At 33.9% G+C, this 19,963-nt stretch overlaps 2 protein-coding genes and 1 long non-coding RNA gene across 9 annotated transcripts; 1 reads left to right on the forward strand and 2 right to left on the reverse strand.

Annotated features, from left to right (window-relative positions):
- Positions 1-1,212: 1,212 nt before the first annotated feature.
- Positions 1,213-2,629, reverse strand: LOC7479338 (uncharacterized). The gene is made up of 3 exons (XR_008058178.1): positions 2,231-2,629; positions 1,831-2,144; positions 1,213-1,747 (listed from the first exon to the last, which is right to left on the reverse strand). It is a non-coding gene; the product is annotated as an uncharacterized LOC7479338 (long non-coding RNA).
- Positions 2,630-5,880: 3,251 nt separating this feature from the next.
- Positions 5,881-13,774, forward strand: LOC7479339 (protein HAPLESS 2). Of its 6 annotated transcripts, none has more exons than XM_024606272.2 (18): positions 5,881-6,253; positions 6,361-6,504; positions 6,619-6,707; positions 7,039-7,078; positions 7,361-7,418; positions 7,512-7,572; positions 8,104-8,182; positions 8,948-9,082; positions 9,408-9,602; positions 9,739-9,819; positions 9,902-10,002; positions 10,552-10,669; positions 11,272-11,304; positions 11,387-11,480; positions 11,578-11,666; positions 12,282-12,397; positions 12,882-12,982; positions 13,091-13,774. In XM_024606272.2, the coding sequence occupies exons 1-18, from the start codon at positions 6,071-6,073 to the stop codon at positions 13,501-13,503; spliced, it is 2,130 nt and encodes a 709-aa protein (XP_024462040.1). In that variant the 5' UTR covers positions 5,881-6,070; the 3' UTR covers positions 13,504-13,774. The 6 variants fall into 6 exon arrangements, with proteins under 6 accessions (XP_024462040.1, XP_024462058.1, XP_024462045.1 ...); XM_024606290.2 differs by having other exon boundaries at positions 12,886-12,982; positions 13,091-13,239; XM_024606277.2 differs by lacking the exon at positions 9,408-9,602.
- On the reverse strand, positions 13,725-16,703 carry LOC7478065 (cytochrome P450 87A3). Of its 2 annotated transcripts, XM_002299521.3 has the most exons (9): positions 16,305-16,703; positions 15,893-16,214; positions 15,658-15,807; positions 15,137-15,388; positions 14,954-15,043; positions 14,792-14,870; positions 14,588-14,694; positions 14,336-14,463; positions 13,725-14,177 (listed from the first exon to the last, which is right to left on the reverse strand). In XM_002299521.3, the coding sequence occupies exons 1-9, from the start codon at positions 16,496-16,498 to the stop codon at positions 14,066-14,068; spliced, it is 1,434 nt and encodes a 477-aa protein (XP_002299557.2). In that variant the 5' UTR covers positions 16,499-16,703; the 3' UTR covers positions 13,725-14,065. The 2 variants fall into 2 exon arrangements, with proteins under 2 accessions (XP_002299557.2, XP_024462076.1); XM_024606308.2 differs by lacking the exon at positions 14,588-14,694.
- Between the last annotated feature and the right edge of the window lie 3,260 nt (positions 16,704-19,963).

Below are 19,963 nucleotides of genomic sequence, written 5' to 3' on the forward strand. Positions count from 1 at the left end.
AAAAAAAAGCCAAAATTAAAAGAAAAAACATATCATACTAATTTCATGATTTATGAGCTGTTTGAAATTATATTTTAAATAGTATTTTATTAAAAAATTATTCATATTTTTATTTAATTTTTTTTATATTTTCATAATATTTTAATATGTTGATGTCAAAAATAATTTTTTAAAATTTTTAAAAATACACATATTATATTATATTTTTATAATGTTTTAATGTATTGATGTTAAAAATAATTTTTTAAAAATTAAAAATATTATTTTAATATATATTTTACAAATATTTTAAAAAAACAATCACTAAAATACTTATAATACTTTATTATTATTATTATTATTATTCAGTTCGGTGTCGCATCGACATCAGTATCAAATTAAAAAAATTATCTTGCTGTGGTTGATGATTTATTTTGCCATTGTGACCATGACAGGTGGAACTGAAAGTGTAACGGGTCGTACACTGGATTGATGGTCTAAGACTCTAAAGAGTTGTGATGGTCAAAATAGGAGACCTGGTCAAATGAACCGACGTTTTCTGCATACCAAATTTTAAACATTTATAACTGTTTAGCTCACGGGTGTGGAAGGATATTGGACAGCTTGGTCAAAATTATCTGCAGCTGTGAATGCTGACTGGTCAAAGCCCACACAAATCACAGGTTAAGGGTATATTTAGAAATGCGGTGATTTTTTTATATTTTTATATTTTTGTTAATTTTTTTTTATATTTTTAAATTATTTTGATGTGTTAATATTAATTTTTTTAAAATAAAAATATATTATTTTAATATATTTTTAAATAAAAAATATTTTAAACTAGAATTATTACCACAATTTCAAACCATTACTAAATATTATTAGATAGTCCCAATCATGATTAAAAGCGAAATAAAAAATATTAATTCATCTACTAGTCAATTAAGCTGAGTGAGACTAGTCAAAAAGTTTGGTACTGAGGTTAAATTTATTAATTTTTGTTTAAATTTTTTTTTTATTATTTTAAATTAATTTTTTTAATTTTTTTAAATAGTTTTAATGTATGTATGGTTAAAATAAAATTTTAAAAATAAAAAAATAATATTTTAATAAACTTCCAAACAAAAAAAAACATCTACCACGTTCATAACACCAATTTCAAGACACGTAAACAAACACCTTCGGCCGCCTGTGGAAGCAGGACAATAATAAAAAAGAAAACTACATCCGGACGACTTCTCTCCATGGGATTTTGATTGTCATGAACGATGAAGCAAAACAAAGATGAAATCAGAAGTCATGAGTTGAGATTAGAAATTCCTGCACATGGTGATAGATTGGCTATGGTGCATATAGAACATAATTTGCACGAACACCAGACATTTTGTAAATTGTCTTCAATTATGGATGTAGTAGCACGCACCGGATCATGTTGGCATGGCTTCAACTAACATTCTCTTAACGAGTTGAGACACTATAGCTGATTTCATGAGAATATTAACAACCCCCCCAGAACAAAAAGAAAGAAAAACAGATGATTACAATTACATTTGTCAGTTTCCTACACTAATCAATCTTCAACTATCTTGTTAAGCAACAAGAAGACGTGTATTTCATCTGGCTGAGTTCTTGTGCAGATTTATCTAACTCAAATTTCAAAGCTATGGAGTCCTCTGAACCGTTGCTACAGGAATCTCTTGGACCATGCTAGTCATTCGTTGAATTATCTCCTCGAAATGGACGTTCTTCAGGATCGCTGCTTGTATAACTGGAACAAATAATTGGTTTCCATTAAAATGCAAGTTCCCATTTTACTACTAAGAAAAATGTAGGGGTACATTTAGAAAGTACCTTCGCCAACAATCGCTGATAATAGTTGCTACCATGGGATCAAGGCTTTCTGGTAAAACCAATCTTCTATCCATGAAGCCTACAACTCCAGCTACCTCTTAAATGGAAGAAACACATTTCAGTCAAATTTTATAAGAAATTCAAGAAGATGATTAACAAGCATGTTCATGCATTCTGTCGTTAAGGTAATATGGAAGAGATGCGTATTAAGAGTAATATACCTCTAAGGAATCTAACTTGATCCATGGAATGGGGACAGTCATTGGTTCCCATAGGATGACACCGAAACCAAACACATCAGACCTGTGCAGAAACTGGGTATGCCATAAACTAGATTTTCAGAATAATATTGGTAAGGATATAATTAAAAGAAATTAGAGAGAAAATGGCCCTTCTTTACCTCGGCTGATAATCAGGTTTAATGATTTCTGCTTGAACATCGTTGATCTCTGAGCTAGAAACAAGGTGACAGTTGTCCAGGACATCAAGAGTTAAGAATGCTAGATGATGAAAGAGGGACCGTGTCACCTCCACTCTTGGCAAGCAAGCAATTCTATTGAATCTGTTTAGCATGAAAGAAGAAAAGCAGCACTTGTCCATTTGTAGAATAACAGGGTTCGGTTTCATGAATTACTTTTCATTTGAAGGTTCATTCCGGAGGACTTCAGGGGCCATCCATTGAGGCTGCACAGAGAAAAATGGAGGAGTTCAACATTTGCAGACAAATGCATCAGAACTAACAACATTGAGGACCATTATAATGGAACAAATTGCAGATAAGAAAATGATCTTTAAGAAGGAAAAAAAAAAAGCAAACTCGAACCAATTTCTTAAATATAAGTTAATCTTTCAAACTCACAACCCGCTAAATTTTAAACTTGAATTCGATTAAGAATCTCAATTTTCAATCAATTTAATAACGAAGTATGAAATTAAAAAAAATATATCAATTTAAAAAATTTGTAGAAGTAAAAAAAACAACAATAAAAAGAATGAAGATCAAATCTAATAGGAAAAAAAATAGAGGATGAAATCTTAAAAAAATTAAAAATTATATCAACTAAAAAAACAACAATAAAACAAATGGGACCAAGTCTAATATATGAAAAAAAAGAGAGGATGGAATTGAAAAACAATTCAATTTTATAAATTATTTCATGTAGAACAAATAGTAATAAAAAGAACAAGAACCAAACATGAATAAATAAATAAATTGAAGGGTTGCTTTAAAGATTTGAAGGGTCAGATATGAAAATTGAGGAAGATAGACAAAATAAAAAGAAAAAAAAGGGGTTGCTGGCACCAAACCGAAGGTCCGTTGACCCCACGTGCTGCCCAAAGATGGAAGGGTTGTTAACATGAATCAAACGCAATCCCAGAAGCTGATGCTTTGTCGTCAAGCAACTCTATATGTGCCACCCGAATAGTTCGACCACTACCCACACACTAATACGTGCAACACAATTTATGTTTATTAAATAACCAAATAGACCCTAAATAAACCTTATTATATTAATAAAAAAAAAGGAATGAAATGATGAAAACGTAAGCTAAATATATTTTGATTTTAATTGTAACTTAATCATGTAAATGTGTTTTTAAAAACAAAAATATAAAAATCTCTAGGCGTCAGTTTAATTTTTTTTATATTTTTAATGGTATTTAGTCATTTCATTATACTAATAAAATATTAAAAAATCAATTTATTTTTATTTAATATGATAATGACTAATAGAATTCAGTTAAAAACACTCTATTATCCAATAACAAGTTAATTAGTTTTATTTGAAAATTACAAAAGAATCATTATATTATTCCATTTAGGTGCAATGAATCTAATGCTACAGTGATTTGCTAATAGCTTTTAATTTTTTTTAAAAGTTTAAATTTAAATTTAACTAGATCTCCTATTAATAAGGCACATCCAATCCTGGTCCACAATCACAATTTCTTTTATTAATTCTCAGATAAAATCTCCAACTCTTCTTTCAAATCCTCCATTTTTTTTCCATGTCACATTTGATTTGTAGATTTATAAATTCTTCTGACCTTTTTCTCTTTTAATGTCTTTGGCTTTCGTATTTCTTACTTTTAAAAATAAAATCCTGCATGCACATGAGTTTTCTCTTTATCATCTTCAGTTCTATTATACAAAAAAAGGTGTAAAATAAGATTTTTTTCATGAATACATTAATGTATATACATAAATAAATGGTTTATTCATTATCTTGTTTGGATAAGATAATAATCTCATTACGAGGAAATACTAATCCACTGTTAAAATTAGATCACCTTTTCATTAAATGCGTTTAGTGTATTGGATAAAACAAGACTGGACTGAACGTGACAAATTATATATTGTTTGGACAAAACAAGATTGAACATTGAACAAAACTTGCTGAATTGGTAAAGGCAAAGGATTGTCCAAATTTATTCTAGATACAAAATTCTTGGGCCATCATAGCAAGTGAAACAAGCTTCTCCAATATCATTGATCTCCAATATCATTGATCAGATCATTATTTCTCATTTTTTTTAATATTATCCATTTATCATTCATTCATTTATTTATTTGATTGATTAAAGTTTGATAAGTTTATTAAAATAAAATCTATATAGGGATTTTATTGCAAGAACTTTTCTGATCTAGAAACTAAATGCATATACTGAAAACTTAGAGGATAAAAATTACACAAAGGACTGAATGTTATACAAATAAAATATAAGTACTAAAATAAATTATCTAAAAAATTTAAAAGATCAAAATGAATTTTACAAAAGCTTAATCCACCAACTAAACCAAATATAAGACAAGGATATATATATCCGGTCCATTCCATATATTTTTTGAAAATTAGCATGTTTTTCTTAGATATTCTAGAAAACTCAAATCTATGACTCCCATTAGCCAGCTAAAAACATGTATATATTGATAAAATAACACTGTTTGAAAAATAATTAGTGAAATAGAAGAGGAGAGAGGGTAGATAAAAAAATAATCAAAAAGAGACACTAGAGGCAGATCGAAACTTCCATTACGACACCATCGACACCATACAAAACTATATATCAACGAAATGAATCTAAAAACATTAAGAAAAGGTCACCAACGATGACCTGAGTGTGCCTCAGTTGTAGTCTAAAGATGGCAGGTGACTCATTTGCCTTTGACAACAAATGTGATCCACTCTATTTATCTCTGGTGACTTTTCTTAGTATCATTAAATTTATCTCGTCGAGGTTTTTCTGATGGTATCGATAATATCGTAATCGGAGTTTTGATATGACTCTATGGTCTTTTTTTATTTTCTCTCTCTCCTCTCTCCCTATTGTATTTTGTGAAGAGATAAGAGAGAGAAAAAAACATCTCAGAGGCACACTGAAGCTCCAATTATAACATTATCGGTACCATCAGAAAAATATCAACGAGACGAAACAAAAAACACCAAAGAAAGTGACCAATGATAAATGTAGTGGGTAACACTTGTCACCAAAACAAATGAGCCAATCATCATCTTTGGGAGGCGAGTGTAACACACTCAAGTCATAGTTGGTGATCCTATTTGGTGTTGTTGAATTCGTATCGTTGAGATCTTTTTAATAGTATAAATAATGTCATAATTGGAGCTTTGGTATGCCTATAGAATTTCTTTTTCTTTTTTCTCTCTCTACCCTCTCTCCTCTCTCATGCGCAATTCATTTTTTTATTTGAAATGTTGTGTTTTTAGAGTAGCGATAAATTTAAATGTTTTTTTTTTCCAATTAAAACATGTATAAAATATGCTATTTTGTTAATTTCGTTGTCAATATTTGAAAAATATATACTAATAAGCAAAAATTGCCTCCATTCCAATCCAATCTAATCCAATTTCATATTTATTGTCCAGGCCAGTCTATTTTAATCTGTACTGTTCAGCCCAACTTACCAAGGGCACCCTAAGGTATCAGGCCAAGATTGGGCCACTAAATCTGAAAGCGGTGTCGTCGTAGGAGCCCTCGATTAGTCAATTTTCCTTCAAAAAGAATATCGTTGGTGTCAATGTCAGCACAGCAGAATTGGCCTTTCGAGAGAGGAGAGTAGTGTTAGGTGTACCTGTTGAAGTAACCGTTAAATGGCGGTTACGTTTTTGAAAGCACACCCAAAACCCGCCAAACTCGCTCTTTTTCTTTATATATAATATAATGAAAAATATCCCATCGATTAACATACTCAAAAAAAGAAAAAAGAAAAAAAAGAAAGATGAGGAGGCATTATGAAGTGATATTCTTGATTTTCTGCATCTTCCTAAGTTATTTTACCGTGCAAAGTATAGAGATTTTGTCGAAATCGAAGCTTGAAAGATGCGAGAAAGCCTCAGATTCTGATAATGATCTCAATTGCACCAGAAAAATCGTCTTAAACATGGCTGTTCCCAGCGGTTCTGTAAGTCTCTCTCTCTTTTTTTTAATTAATTAATTAACTATTGTCTAATTATCGAGATTAATTAATGTTGTTAACAAAAATCCCCAATTCTTCTCGTTTTGGTGTAGAGTGGTGGAGAGGCGTCGATTGTGGCGGAAATAGCGGAAGTGGAGGAGAATGCAACTGACTTGATGGAAACAGTGAGAGTACCGCCGGTGATAACAATCAATAAAACGGCTGCGTATGCTTTGTATGAACTTACTTATATACGGGTGCGGCGCGGTTTCTTGGTTACTTGTAAAAAAGAAGCACACATCATTTGTGGTTCTAATGCTTAATTGATAGGTCGATAACCTTGTCAAATTACTTATGGTTGTAATTTGTAGGATGTTGCTTATAAACCTGAAGAGTATTATGTTAAGACGCGCAAATGTGACCGGGATGCCGGTGCAAATGTTGTCAAGATATGTGAGAGGTGACTCATTTCTCCCCCTTTTTATTTTATTTTTTAAAGCAACACTGTCCAGTTCTTTGGCACTAGTTGTTTTGCCAATTTGTTAAAGCATGTGATCAGCCGATTGGAAGTAAAGTTCAAAGTGTTGTTTATTATCCGGTCCGTTGTGATCAACCAACATTTGCGAGAAATGGTCCTTTTCTTTTAGAGACCAAAGCTTCTGTGTTCATTTGGACTGTTTCTTCGATCGTCTTCTTCTAGCCTGGAAAGTGAGATTAAGTTATAAAAAAGTTGAAAGTTCTTTTGTGTGCATGCTTACTGGACTAACTGCCTCAGAGTAACTGTTTTGTAGGTTACAAGATGAAAATGGCCACATTATCGAGCATAGTCAGGTGGCATTTCTGATTTCTTGAATCTCATTTGGATTCCACAAGCACCTACCCCACATACACACCCTACACTTGTACATGCATGTTTAGTAGTACATGGTTCCATAGTGGATTTTGCAGCACCATATCTACCAAAGTTTTCCTAGTTAGCAATTAAACCTATTCTTTAAACAGGACTCTATATGCAAAGATTTACCTTTTGTGTTGGTGATAATACCATATTCTCCTTTTCTTCACATGTTTTATTACTCCCCTCTTCCTTTCTCTTCTCTCTTCTCTGCTTAGCCACTCTGTTGTCCTTGTGGGCCCCAACGGCGGGTACCATCATCATGCGGAAACTTTTGTAAGTGCCTTGTCATATGTCCGACATTCTCAGTTTGCCTCTTAAGATGCAGATTGCAATTTTATTATCAATGTATACCTTTGTTTTGAGCAGTCGACAAACTGATGAAAGGGAAGGCCAACACTGCACACTGCGTCAGATTTCCAGGTGATTGGTATGGCTTTTAGGATAAATTGTTTTCCTTTTGATGTTTCTTTGCTAGTAAAACCCCATCCAATCAATAAAAAGTTGTATGAGGACACGCAATGCGGTTTTTTGTTAGTTCAATAATTAATATTTGATTATAGATGTTAGAAGCGGAAACTCATGCCATGCTGATGAATACAAATGGGTGTCAATAAGCAAGTTGGGCACAGACTTATCTTATTGCCTTTCAATTCTCTTATGATATAAATTATTAACAATCTTTTCACAATTTAGGCATGTGAAATTTTCGAAGCATCCACTGTTTTTAAATGGCATCCTCATTTTTTGCTGAACTTGACTCGTTTAATGAATGAGAAATATGGTTCTAAGAAGAATCTTGTTAATTGCATTGCCATGAATATTATTAATGAACAGATTATAGATAGTTCAGTTTAGTCTTGTATTTTCTGGTTAATTGCTGTCTATCATAAATATCTTTCCTTCTAACTTTTACAAGTGTTTGATTTTATGCAAGACTAATATTTCATTGTTCATTTAGGTTCCATGTTTTTGGTATTGGACAGCGATCAATGGGTTTCAGTGTACGAATTGAGGTGAAGACAGGATCTAAAGTTTCGGTATATTTTTCTCTACATCAATTGCCTCTGTATACGAACTGTTCAATTTATTTTACTCAGCTTCTGCTCTAGAATTGCTCGTTGGAACAGATGCCTGCTTAACTTGTTTGCAATTACTTGAATGCCGAGGGAGACTGAAAAATAAAATAAAATCCTGGTCTGAATTAAACATGATTGAGGGCTTCTAACATGATACTGAAATAAATGTTCTGCTAGTCTGTTGCAAATTTGATGGTAGAGTACAGTATGGGCTTGGCATGATTTCATGTTTCCGTTCTTTCTATTTCACTCCAGCATCTGCTCTAGAATTGCTAATTGGAGCATATGCCTGCTTAACTTGTTTGCAATTACTTGAAATGGGAGAATCAAAAAACTTGATTCCAGTCCGAGTTAAACATGATTGAGGGATTCTAACATAATACTGAAATAAATGTCTCTCTGGTCTGTTGCACATTTGATGGTAGAGTACATTGTGCAGGCCTGGCTTGATTTTCATTTTTTTTCCTTTTTATCTAAGTTCATCTTTCTTATTTCCTCACTTTTGCAAGTGAAATGAATTTACTTTTCTTTCCACCTTTTCTCCATCTCTTGTTCTAAATTTAATAAGTGTCATCACTGCTTTAAGTTGTTTCACTTTTGCACTCAAATGGAATTGTTTGAGATTGATTTTGGATGGTATTTCATATTTCTTGCTATATTCTTCCTAATTTTAAAAGTCCATGATAAATATCCTCTAGCTGAAGACTCTTTCGGTTTTGCTTGCAGGAAGTTACTGTGGGCCCCGAAAATAGAACAGTAACATCCAAGGATAATTTTCTAAGGGTTAATCTCATTGGAGATTTTGTTGGATACTCGAATATTCCATCATTTGAGGACTTCTACCTCGTCATTCCAAGGCAGGTATGCCTCCCTCACTAATATGATTACCATGGAAGTGTGCTAGCCTAAGGGGAAAGAAGCAGAACTTTTTATCAAGTTAGTTATGCATGTCAAATTTCTCAAGATGTTTTTCTTAGAAATAATATCTTTTTACCAATAGCTTATAGCGCAATGGTAATGAAATCAATGGTAAAGGGAATGATATGTAATTCAAATCTCTATCATTGTATCCAAATAAAAAAAAAAGGAGGCAAGAAGAAAGGAAAGTCTTTTTCATCTGTTATTGATTGGTAATTGCAAATGCACAATACTGTAGTGTTGAGAGTTTCTTATCTTGTCGTGGAAGGGTGAACCTGGACAACCACAGGATCTGGGAAGGAATTTTTCAATGTGGATGCTGCTTGAGAGAGTGAGATTTACCTTAGATGGTGTTGAATGCAACAAAATTGGTGTCAGTTATGAAGCTTTCAGTGGGCAGCCCAACTTCTGTGCTTCACCATTTTGGAGTTGCTTGCATAATCAGTTGTGGAATTTCCATGATGTTAGTTTGTCAGCTAGTAGTGGTCTCTGTAATTTGTGTCCCCATTTAAGCCTCTCCTAGTCCCAATTTCTGTACCTTGAACAGATTTCTACAGCTGTTGCATGGAGCTAAGAAGAGGGTACTTTATTTATGGCAGGCCGATCAGAACCGAATTAGGAGGAAGCAGTTGCCACTATATGGCGTGGAAGGAAGGTTTGAAAGGATAAACCAGCATCCAGTTATGTTTCCGCAATTTTAGATCTGATGTTCAACAATATGTAAACTATTTGAATTTTATAACTGATATGATTCAACTGCAGAATGCAGGGACTCATTCGTTCTCTATAGGAATTACTGAAGTTCTTAACACAAACCTTTTGATAGAACTAACTGCTGATGACATTGAATACGTCTACCAAAGGTTTGATATCTATACTTACTTTTTGTGATGAAACTTTCTGATGATAAAATGGTTTAACCAAAGGCATGATTTTAAACAATTGGTGATAAGATATTAATATGTAGGTTCATGGGTTCAGAATTACGGCCATGGTTCATGGGGTGTTGCTCCATCTGTATGAGCAATGATAGTTGGTTCATGGATTAATAATTAACTAAAAAGCTCGGATTACTTCTTTTAATGCCTAGAGTCCTTTAACTTGTTTACTGTAGCATGATCATCATTGCAAAATATCTAAAATCACTTTTACGTCAACATTTCTTTTCCATATTTACGAGTCGCAGAAAAGAAAAGATGTAATCCTAATAACTGGTATAAATTTGTACACTATTGCAGTGAATTTTATTAGTTACAAAAACCGGAAAAGATTAGGGAGGGAACTTTCTTTGCAGTAGCATTCTTATCATTTGTGCAATTTCAACAATTTTTTAGTTATGTCATTGCTTGTGTATGTCACCATGCTTCTATTTAGGTGTCCATTTGTTAAGCTTCATCTTCATTCTTTTGCAGGAGCCCAGGAAAACTTTTAAGTTTCACCATCCCTACATTTGAAGCCCTTACTCAATTTGGTGTTGCTACAGTCTCTGCTGAAAATATTGGGGAAGTGGAAGCGTCATATAGCTTAACGGTATTTTAAACATTGTCCTGGCATATTTGGTCATGATGCAAAAATGCTTAAACACATACATACATACATGCTGATGCAATATTTACTCTTACTTGGATCACATTGCTATAAGATAATGATATGTTTTTGTTGATTACTTTCTCTATGGTGATTGTTTTTCCTCGTTCTTTGGCCAGTTATTGAGAATTAAACATCAATTTGACATCTTTCTTTCAGGGTGCTTTTGTATTGCATTATGAAGGTTTTTTATGCTACGTTTCACATTGACAGAAATTCGTGTTTCGGACCTTTTTTTTTCAGTATTTCAAAAATGGAAATAATAAAATTAAGCAGTTTCTAATATCTCCGCAAAATATTATGTTTTGAAATCTTCTAGTCTGGGGTGGTTGATGTTGATAGTATTAAAATATGCGAGAAAGTTGAAGGACAAGATCTAAGTCATGTATGTTGGTGAAAGTATTTGACTGGGATGAGAGTTCAAATTAGATATTGATAAGTACATACCATCATTATGTATTGCTGTATTCATGTGATGCTTTAAGGAGTAGTTGCTATAACACATTCTACCTTTAGCTATTATGATGATCGTCTCCTCCTTGCAGTTTGACTGCTCAAGAGGTGTTTCGCTCATGGAGGTAACATTAACTGCCATATTGATCATAATTCCTAACTATTCACAAAGGACACAATCCGATTTTAATGTTTGAATGGTTGTAGGAACAATTCTTCATTTTGAAGCCCAACGAGATTACAATTCGGTCATTTAAAATTTACCCAACAACTGATAAAGCTGCGAGATATGTATGTGCTGGTAAGGTTACAATGGTTTTATTGCAACTTTTCTTGTCACTGTGTGATAACTATGATGGAGAGAAATCTGAAGTCTCAATTATTGTGCTTTAATCCAGCTATTCTGAAGGACTCTGGTTTTAATGAAATTGATAGAGCGGAATGCCAATTTTTTACTACTGCTACCATCCTTGACAATGGATCACAGGTTTGGGGACAATTACATACCTGGCAACTGGTCGATTTTCTACTCATGCAAACAAGATCTCTATGAACAATTTCTTATGTGAAGGAGTAAAAGGATTTGAAACTGATTGTCGCAAAATAAGGAAAGAATATAGAAAACGTGTTTTGTCTATGTAAGTGTATGTGTTGCTAAATGGAATAATTACATAAAAGCTGCTGAAACATGATTAATATCTGTCCAACAGGGTTCAATAGTGCATTTGTATTTTCTATGGTGTGGCTGAAAGCTTCCAGATGCTTGTTCTGCCATTCAGTAGCATAAAAATTTTACTTCTCTTTGATCTGCATTTGTGGGTTATTCTTATTGTCTTGATTAATGTTTTTTTTTTTCATTTGCAAATGTCATTTATATCTGTGTAGACCTGACAAGAAAAATCCAGAAGAGGGGGTTATAGAGAGCCGCTAAAATCTACCATTTCATAAATGTTTGATTTTCTTCAGACACACTGGCTGATGCTGTTTTAGTTTAGCATGTGATTTTGTTTCATCTTTGGTCCAATAATAACTGATGCTGGTGAATTATGTGGCAGTACACTTAATGATCGAATTAACCACATAAATCCCGAACTTTTTGCAGATTGCTCCCTTTCTACCACCAAAGACCAGTGTAAATGGTTTCTTTGAATCTATTGAAAACATTTGGAACAGAATTTGGGAAGGCTTAGTAGACTTCATCACTGGAAAAACCTGCAGGTACTTGTCCATTGATTTGGATTAGGATGACTGGAAGGTTTTTTTTCAAGGAGATTACCTTTTTCTACGCTTGTTGATGTGGACCTGGATGCATTGAGCTCTTTTGTTTTGCCCTTGTCATTAGGATATATATATATATATATATATATATACATTCCTTGCAGTGTCCTAAGGCTTGTGCACATCCATTTATCCGTAATTTAGCATTTGCATTATATTATGAACTTAAATGCTTCAAGTAACATTTATATTGGTGAATTGCACACCCTGGAATTTCTGCGGCATTGTGGTGAAATAGAAAGTTCTGATTGACATGCTAAATTTTGAAGGAAGTAGTATTTTTTATTTAGCTGCTCAAATCAAGCCTACTAGATAGAGGGCCATTAGCTGATTTTTTAGCTGTTTAGATGGGCTCGCGAGATCTTGTTCTTTTTCTTAGGTCTTGCAACTGTTTTGATGTAACTTGTGTTCCTTTTATGGGCAGACAGAAATGCTCCAGTTTCTTTGATTTCAGTTGTCACATACAATATGTATGTATGAGCTGGATGGTGATGTTTGGTCTACTTTTGTCTATTTTTCCAACAGGTAACAACACTTTTCTTCTTCGAGGAAAAGTAAACTTTATACAGAACTGGAACATTCTTTTCTTATTCTAATGAGGAACGCATACTAAATTGTACTTTTGAGTTCCAGTGCTTGTGCTGCTATGGCTTTTGCATCAGAAAGGACTTTTTGACCCTCTTTATGACTGGTGGGAAGATCATCTTTGGACTGACGAGCAGAGAATCAGAGATACTCGGAGACACAATAAAGATATTCATGTGAATAGACATCATGAGTTGGGAGCAAGACAACACAAGCATAATGCTCATAAGAAAAGAACCATTCATCAAGAGCATAGGCATAGGCATTCAGGAAGGGATACAGAGTACTATCATTATCTTCACCATGTCCACAAGGACAAGAGTAAGCACAGGGGAAGTAAGAAAACAAGTGTCATGCAGCAAGTCTATTTGGATGGAGTGGGGAATACCAAAGTTGGACATCATGGACACAGAAAGGAGAGAGACCATGGAAGGACTGTTAAAATAACCAGTCAGAAGTGAGCTGTTGGATGATTCCCACTTAATGTTGCTAGCTGAGCAGACAGAAAATTGGGGAATGAATCATGTTACCAGTTTTAGACTTATAGAAGATCAGATTGACTTTCTCTAGTTATGTTTGTTTCTTTTGGGCGAGTGTACCTGATATGGAATTCTTTGAAGTGGTATTGCAGTGGTGGCAGCTGTTTTCCATGGAAAGGATGAGACTGATTCATTTTCACTAATTGTTAAAAGTAAATTATCATTGTGATAAGCATGTGTGTGTGAGAGTATATATATATGCCCTTGACCTTCTTTTTTGTACAGAAATTATATACTGACAAACAGGAAATAAAAGGACAAGAATTTGCATTTGGTCGTGATCAAAACTGTAGGTTTGTCTCTGCCTGAGTGAAAATCAGAGCTGCCTGTTCCTTCCGTACAGTATCCAAATGTTACTTTAACCATGACCCTCTCTCACAGATTGCCGATTGCAATCCCGATGGATAAGATTCGAAGTTTGAAGCTGTCAATATGGTGGCTCCAGCCATAGGTATGACTTGCCCTTTATCTTTCTAGTAAGTGATTATGTAGTAGAGTTATATCTTTTGTCTCTCTCCGTGAGCTGAATGTGATAACCACTGGGAAATTGTAAACCAGGAGTTCGAACAATATTTCCTCCTTTGATTGCTTGCCACCTGAAAAGTTTAAATAATAGTGAAGGTTAGTCTCTCTCTCACACACACATGCACCCATGCGTGCGCACTCACAGACACCCATTGCACACTTGCAATGAACATTCACAGAAACACACTCAATCGATAATTTACGTATGAAAATGTTTGCATGCTATTACCTGGACTTTGTGACCAAGCAATGTAGAAATACAGCCATCTGCACCTTGGTAAACTCTGTTCCAACACAAAATCTCATGCCACCACCAAAGGCCATGAAAGTTTTGGATGCACCATTTACTTCCATACCCTGTACGCCACAGTAGGTTTTATTATAATGGGAAATACATGGTGATTAGAAGGGTGAGAACTCCTTTTAGTATTGAAATGTCCGCAGGTGTTTCAAGTTGAAAGGATTTTCAAATATAACCCACCTTCCATCTCCATGGATTGAAGGCAAGTGGATCTTCATATTTTGCTGGGTTTAAGTGTACAGCGGGGGGACAGACCATTACTGCCCAGCCTGCTGGAATGGTATATCCTGCCATGCCAATTTATATAATAATTCGAATTGCCATAAAACATTCTTTGCGCACTGTAGTAACTGACACATGTATTGAATGCGAGTAAACACGTACCCTTAAACTGGATATCTCCAAGTGTTTTTCTGAAGATCCCTGGAACTATGTTTGCCAGTCTAACAGTTTCATTAATGACCTGCAAAGTTGAGCTCGTCAGTTTATAATATTACAAAAAGCTACTATTATGATATCAAACTGGTGACGAAGTGTTTGGCCCACCTGAAACGTGAATTTCATTGATTTGTATTCCTTCCATGTAAGACCAGAGTTGGCATTTTCCCGATTTTTTAGAATTCCCTCGTGCTCTTCCTGGGAAAAGTGTAAACATCTAGAGCATGTTAGGTTTTGAAGCACAAAAGAAAAATCATGGAGAAATACAATTTTAATAACTTTCTTACAGACCGTCAATTCCTTTAGCACCAATGGGTGGTCCGATATAAACTTGACAGCTAAAGTTAGACCCAGGGAAGTTGTTTCAAAGCTGGCAAATAGCAGCACAAACATTAAATCCAGAGCGATTTCCTCTGTAAGGATTGTTTTGTTCTTTTGAAGTTCTTCAAGCACATAATCAAAAAAATCAGTTTCGTGCTTTCTCGGATTTGCTTGTCTTTCCTGTAGCAGGTTCTTTAGCATTCTCATTGCCTTTTTCCTACCCTGAGAATTCATAGAGCAGTCAAGACAAAAAATGAAAAAGGACAATTTTGTTTGGAAATGTGCATCCTCCATTTGCAGAATTGATTTGGTGCTCGAGTGACAGTATTTTAATCTACTCTGGGTTTTTGATCGTGGCTCTTGCCTGCCAACATTTTGGACGCGCTAGTTTGCTTCTAGTTGGTCTGAGCTTCTAGTTTGCAGGTGCTCAAGTATTGTTAACAGAATGAAAGGATGCATTTAAATGATTAGTATGGAAGATTTCAGTTTACCTGTAAGCATTCGTGATATGCTGTTCCTGGAATGTCCAAAGGGAAGGAGATTAATCCTTGTATGAATGCAACAAAGTTCTCCCTTAGATTCTCTGAAGAATTTTCTTGATCATAACTTATCAGCTTCTTCGCCGTCAGATCAAATATCATCTGTGAAAATCAGAAGTGTTGTTAGATTCAGGATAAACAATGTTTGGTTACTCTTTTTACGAGAAGAGGGATAGTATGAGAATACAGTTGCAGTTGCTTCTTTCAATTCAACTGATTCCTGATGAGACCATAGTTGTAATCTATTTGATGCTGTCTGTTCAACTTCAGGGAGCATTTTTTTAAGGCTTTCAGGACCGAAGAGATTAAGCACCATATTCTTAAGATACTTGTACATGAACCCATGTAACGAACCAACATTTTGCCTTCCAAAGATCTCCGTGAATGTATCCGGATACCAGCTCTGGAACAATTTTCCTTCTTGTTGGAAGATAAAGTAATTGAGATCCGGATCTGTTGATACTACAACTGGCCTTCCGACCAAATTAGTCCGGAATATTGGTCCATATCTGAAAGCAACAGCAAAAACTTCAGAACGAATGAAGGAGGTGATTATCGGACAACTTTTTGAACAACTTTGTCATTCACAAGATCTTTACCTTTTCATCCTGTCTCTGACAAATGGAGAAATGTCACAAGAAGTATTTGGAGCGAAGAACTGAAGGGTCTCGCCAATAAGTGGCAATCCCATTGAACCTGGTGGGAGAGTGCCATTGCATCTGGGGTTTCTCCAGCGGTAAACCCAATGTGTAATGCTTATAATAATCAAAGCTCCAAAGAACAAAGCCCACATCTTGATCAAATAGAAGTGTCCAAGTACAGAGTACTGGGAAGATGTTGGATTGAGAAGAAGATTTTAATGTTAATATGCTTTCGACAGGAAAGGAAAATGGGAAGGGTAAGGTTACTAGAAATGAGAAGAGTTCGAGGTAGGAAACATGGGAAGAATAGACGGGAAGGAGAAGAAAATGATGGCATGTATCTCAGCAACCATTAGGAGTCATCTTAAATAGGCAGGGCATAAGTTAGAAGCAGACAGAAAAAAGCAGTACCAGTTTTTGTTAAGTTGCTAAAAAAAATAGTAGTTCAATATAGAATACAATAGCTGAAAATTATTCTGCTAGAGACCACTTATTGTCCCACGTCAACGGTTTCTACAAGTTTGCGTTAAGAGCCTAGCATGACCATGAAACTGACAAGATGTTTCCTCTCTCTGTGCAGATAATTGTTTTTTTTTTCACTTGAATAAGTAGTCAACGTAAAACAAAACTGAAGCACGAGGCAGAATTTTAGCCTTTTTTAAGGACATTATGCATGAACAGAAGGGCTCTTCCCAAGATTTGAGAGGATAGAGATAGAGGTTCAAAGGATCTGTCTGACCTAACCAAGTGTCTGAAACCAATCTTCAAGACGTCATTAAATACGAAAATCTAATGGTTTCACCAGCTTCTCGGAGTCTTTTCAATATCCTTGCTAAATACTCCAGTATCTGTGTGATGTTATATGTTGCCAGTTAGAGATGCCTCACATGTCCTTGTTTTTCCTTTTCTTTCTTACTTAATTTTGTTAGAATTAGATCTCATCCTAGATCTTCTTTAGCTATGTAATCATTTGTTCATATTGTTAAATGCTAATGTCAAACTCTAGATCTTATTGCATACATCACTGTTGATCTTCAGTACTGTGCTCTAGAAACGTATACTGTATATGCTTTTGTACTCATCTCTTGGAAATAATTTCCGAGTAGTAGGTATAATAAGCTAGTTGATCAGGTTAACCGATTTCGACACATAGAGCACCGCCCCCACCGGCCCATTGAGCCACGGACTGGACCTCCTTGCAACAACCACTACAAATGTAGGTAGGTTACTGTGAATCATGCCCTCCATTATATGCAACCAGATTATAAAATTCATTTCTATGTGTTACTACAATAATGTTGTTGTATTGAGCGAGCTTAATGGAATGAAGTTGAACTATGTAACACCATTGTGGAGACTTTAAAACTTTGTCAGCTAATGTACTTCTTTTTTATTCCCGAGTTTAATATGCATAGTCACAGCCCATCTAGTGTTATTAAGCTGTAAAGATGCTGCTATTCTGGGCTTGTAGGCACTGTTGTGAAGATGTCGGAATGCACCTTTTTATTCAAATTTTGTTATTATGTCTTGAAGAAAGGAAAGTTTCTCATACATACCTGTCAAATGATCATATACACATAATAATGCCAGAGGAATATTTGGACTGCGATTATTTTTCAAAGTGTTTTTTTCTTGAAAAATATTAAAATAATATTTTTTCATTTTTAAAAATTCATTAAACCGACACAAGTAATTTAAAAGTTTTCTTTTCTTTTATCGGTGATTTGTTATCTGGTTTAGAGTCCAGTAGGTTCTTTAAGAGAGTGACACTGACACAGATTGTTTAACTGCTTGGAATGGGCATGGAAAGAGTCTATTTGAGGTGATGCGCATCAATGACAGCTCAGGTTTTCATACTATAATACTTAATAAATTATATGCGTTGCTTGCTACGAAGTAAAGTATTCTGTTCTCTAGTCCCAAAAGCAAGTTTTTTCTATTAACATTCAGAATTGTTGTGTCCAGTGGAAAATTGGGAGAAGTTAGAGCTTTCACGGTCCTACCTGTCTTCACTGTCCAACGTAGGGGGTTAAGTGGTATCCCACATGCAGCAAAGTGTCCACAACAGGGTGATCCTACTACTATATCAGTCCACTACACCTATCTTTCCAATGATCCAACGGTTCATGATCACCAATGTGGCTGACCTTCTTAATCTATCAAGAGAAGTTAATTGGTTGATTAGTTGTTACCTCCTTATTCTCATGACACGTGTCTGTGGGCAGCTGGGTGCCTCCCAACTCAGCCGTGTCTTATTGTTGATCTGCTAGATTATGACACTGCCAGCATATGCTATGGACCGTGTATAAGTAATTTAGTTTTGTTTTAACAGGCTATCTTGGGGGCAATTTTTAGGTAACAAACAGGTCCTAAGGTTAAGTTCCTAATCTATTGGGTTTTAGGTAATTTATATATAAAAAACAAAAAATTCTTTTCTAGACTTTTTTTTTTTTAGTATGGTTGCGGTTGTTTTTTAAAATGTTTTTCACTTAAAAATATATTAAAATAATATATTTTTTATTTTTTAAAAATTATTTTTGACAACAGCACATTAAAATGATTTGAAAACACCAAAAAAATATTAATTTGAAGTAAAAAAATAAAATTTTTTAAAAATACTTTTAAAACGCAAAAATAAATAATTCTTAATACTTGTAAAAATAAAAGGGCAATCAACTTGTTAATGAAAAGCTGACATTCATGTTGTTGCTTAGTAAATGGTTAATGTAGAAAAATGGATAGATAAGAATGCAGGTGCGGAGTTAGACGAGGATGAGAGGATTATGGAGAAAGTTGTTCTTCATGTCTGTGCCGTGCGCCTAGGGAATCAGCATTAACATTTAAATTACACTTTAAGTAAAGAAAAAGAGCTTACCTTTTCTGCACTAACATTTGGAAATAGGATTATATATACTAATTAATAGTTAATTGCCCACGCATTACTGCAACTTACGTTTTGACAGTATCATATTAATAAACTCACATCATTATGATAACCAAACCTACTTTCTAGTTACTTGATCCAAACCATGTTTCAAATTAAAATAAATAAGATTTGACTTGTTGTCATGCTGTTAACCTGATGGATTCGCTTTTTATTTGATTTACTCTCTTAAAACTTGTTTAATGTTTTTTTTTTAAATAACATTATTTAAATGTTTTTTTAATATTAAAATGATATTATTTTGGATTGATAGAGAGATTAAACTCGTCCAATTTATACATCTAAAAAGGTTAAGAATTTTATTTTTTGGAATCTATTTTTATTTAATTATATATTATTAAAAATAAATATTTATAAAAAAAACAACAAATAAAATTATGGAAGAGAAATATTATTTTCTTCATCTTTTTTTTTTAATTAATATCTTTTTTTTTGGTTTTGACAACAAAAATAATTTTTTAAAATTAATCTCTAAAGACAACTATACATAATGCAATTCCAAATTGACCATATTATGCTACAATAATTGTGATGTTTGGCTCTACTTAATCAAGCTTAGTGGAGTTGTTTAACAATTGTCTCTTTGGCTTAACTTTTTTATATCTAGAGATGAAAATTTAACTTGTGAGTACTTATTCCAAGTAACTTGCATGAGTGAATTTTTTAATTAAGT

Source organism: Populus trichocarpa, chromosome 1 (genome assembly GCF_000002775.5).
Source record: "Populus trichocarpa isolate Nisqually-1 chromosome 1, P.trichocarpa_v4.1, whole genome shotgun sequence".
NCBI classification, from domain to species: Eukaryota; Viridiplantae; Streptophyta; class Magnoliopsida; order Malpighiales; family Salicaceae; genus Populus; species Populus trichocarpa.

Bases quoted from the DNA above. Each gene is read 5' to 3' on its own strand.
- LOC7479339 (XM_024606272.2), top strand. From the start codon at position 6,071: ATGAGGAGGCATTATGAAGTGATATTCTTGATTTTCTGCATCTTCCTA. The intron at 7,079-7,360 runs GTGGCATTTCTG...TTCTCTGCTTAG, and splicing joins ACATTATCGAGCATAGTCAG to CCACTCTGTTGTCCTTGTGG. The intron at 10,003-10,551 runs GTTTGATATCTA...ATTCTTTTGCAG, and splicing joins ATTGAATACGTCTACCAAAG to GAGCCCAGGAAAACTTTTAA.
- LOC7478065 (XM_002299521.3), bottom strand. From the start codon at position 16,498: ATGTGGGCTTTGTTCTTTGGAGCTTTGATTATTATAAGCATTACACAT. The intron at 16,215-16,304 runs GTAAAGATCTTG...TGTTGCTTTCAG, and splicing joins GTCAGAGACAGGATGAAAAG to ATATGGACCAATATTCCGGA. The intron at 15,389-15,657 runs GTAAACTGAAAT...ATGAATTCTCAG, and splicing joins CATATCACGAATGCTTACAG to GGTAGGAAAAAGGCAATGAG.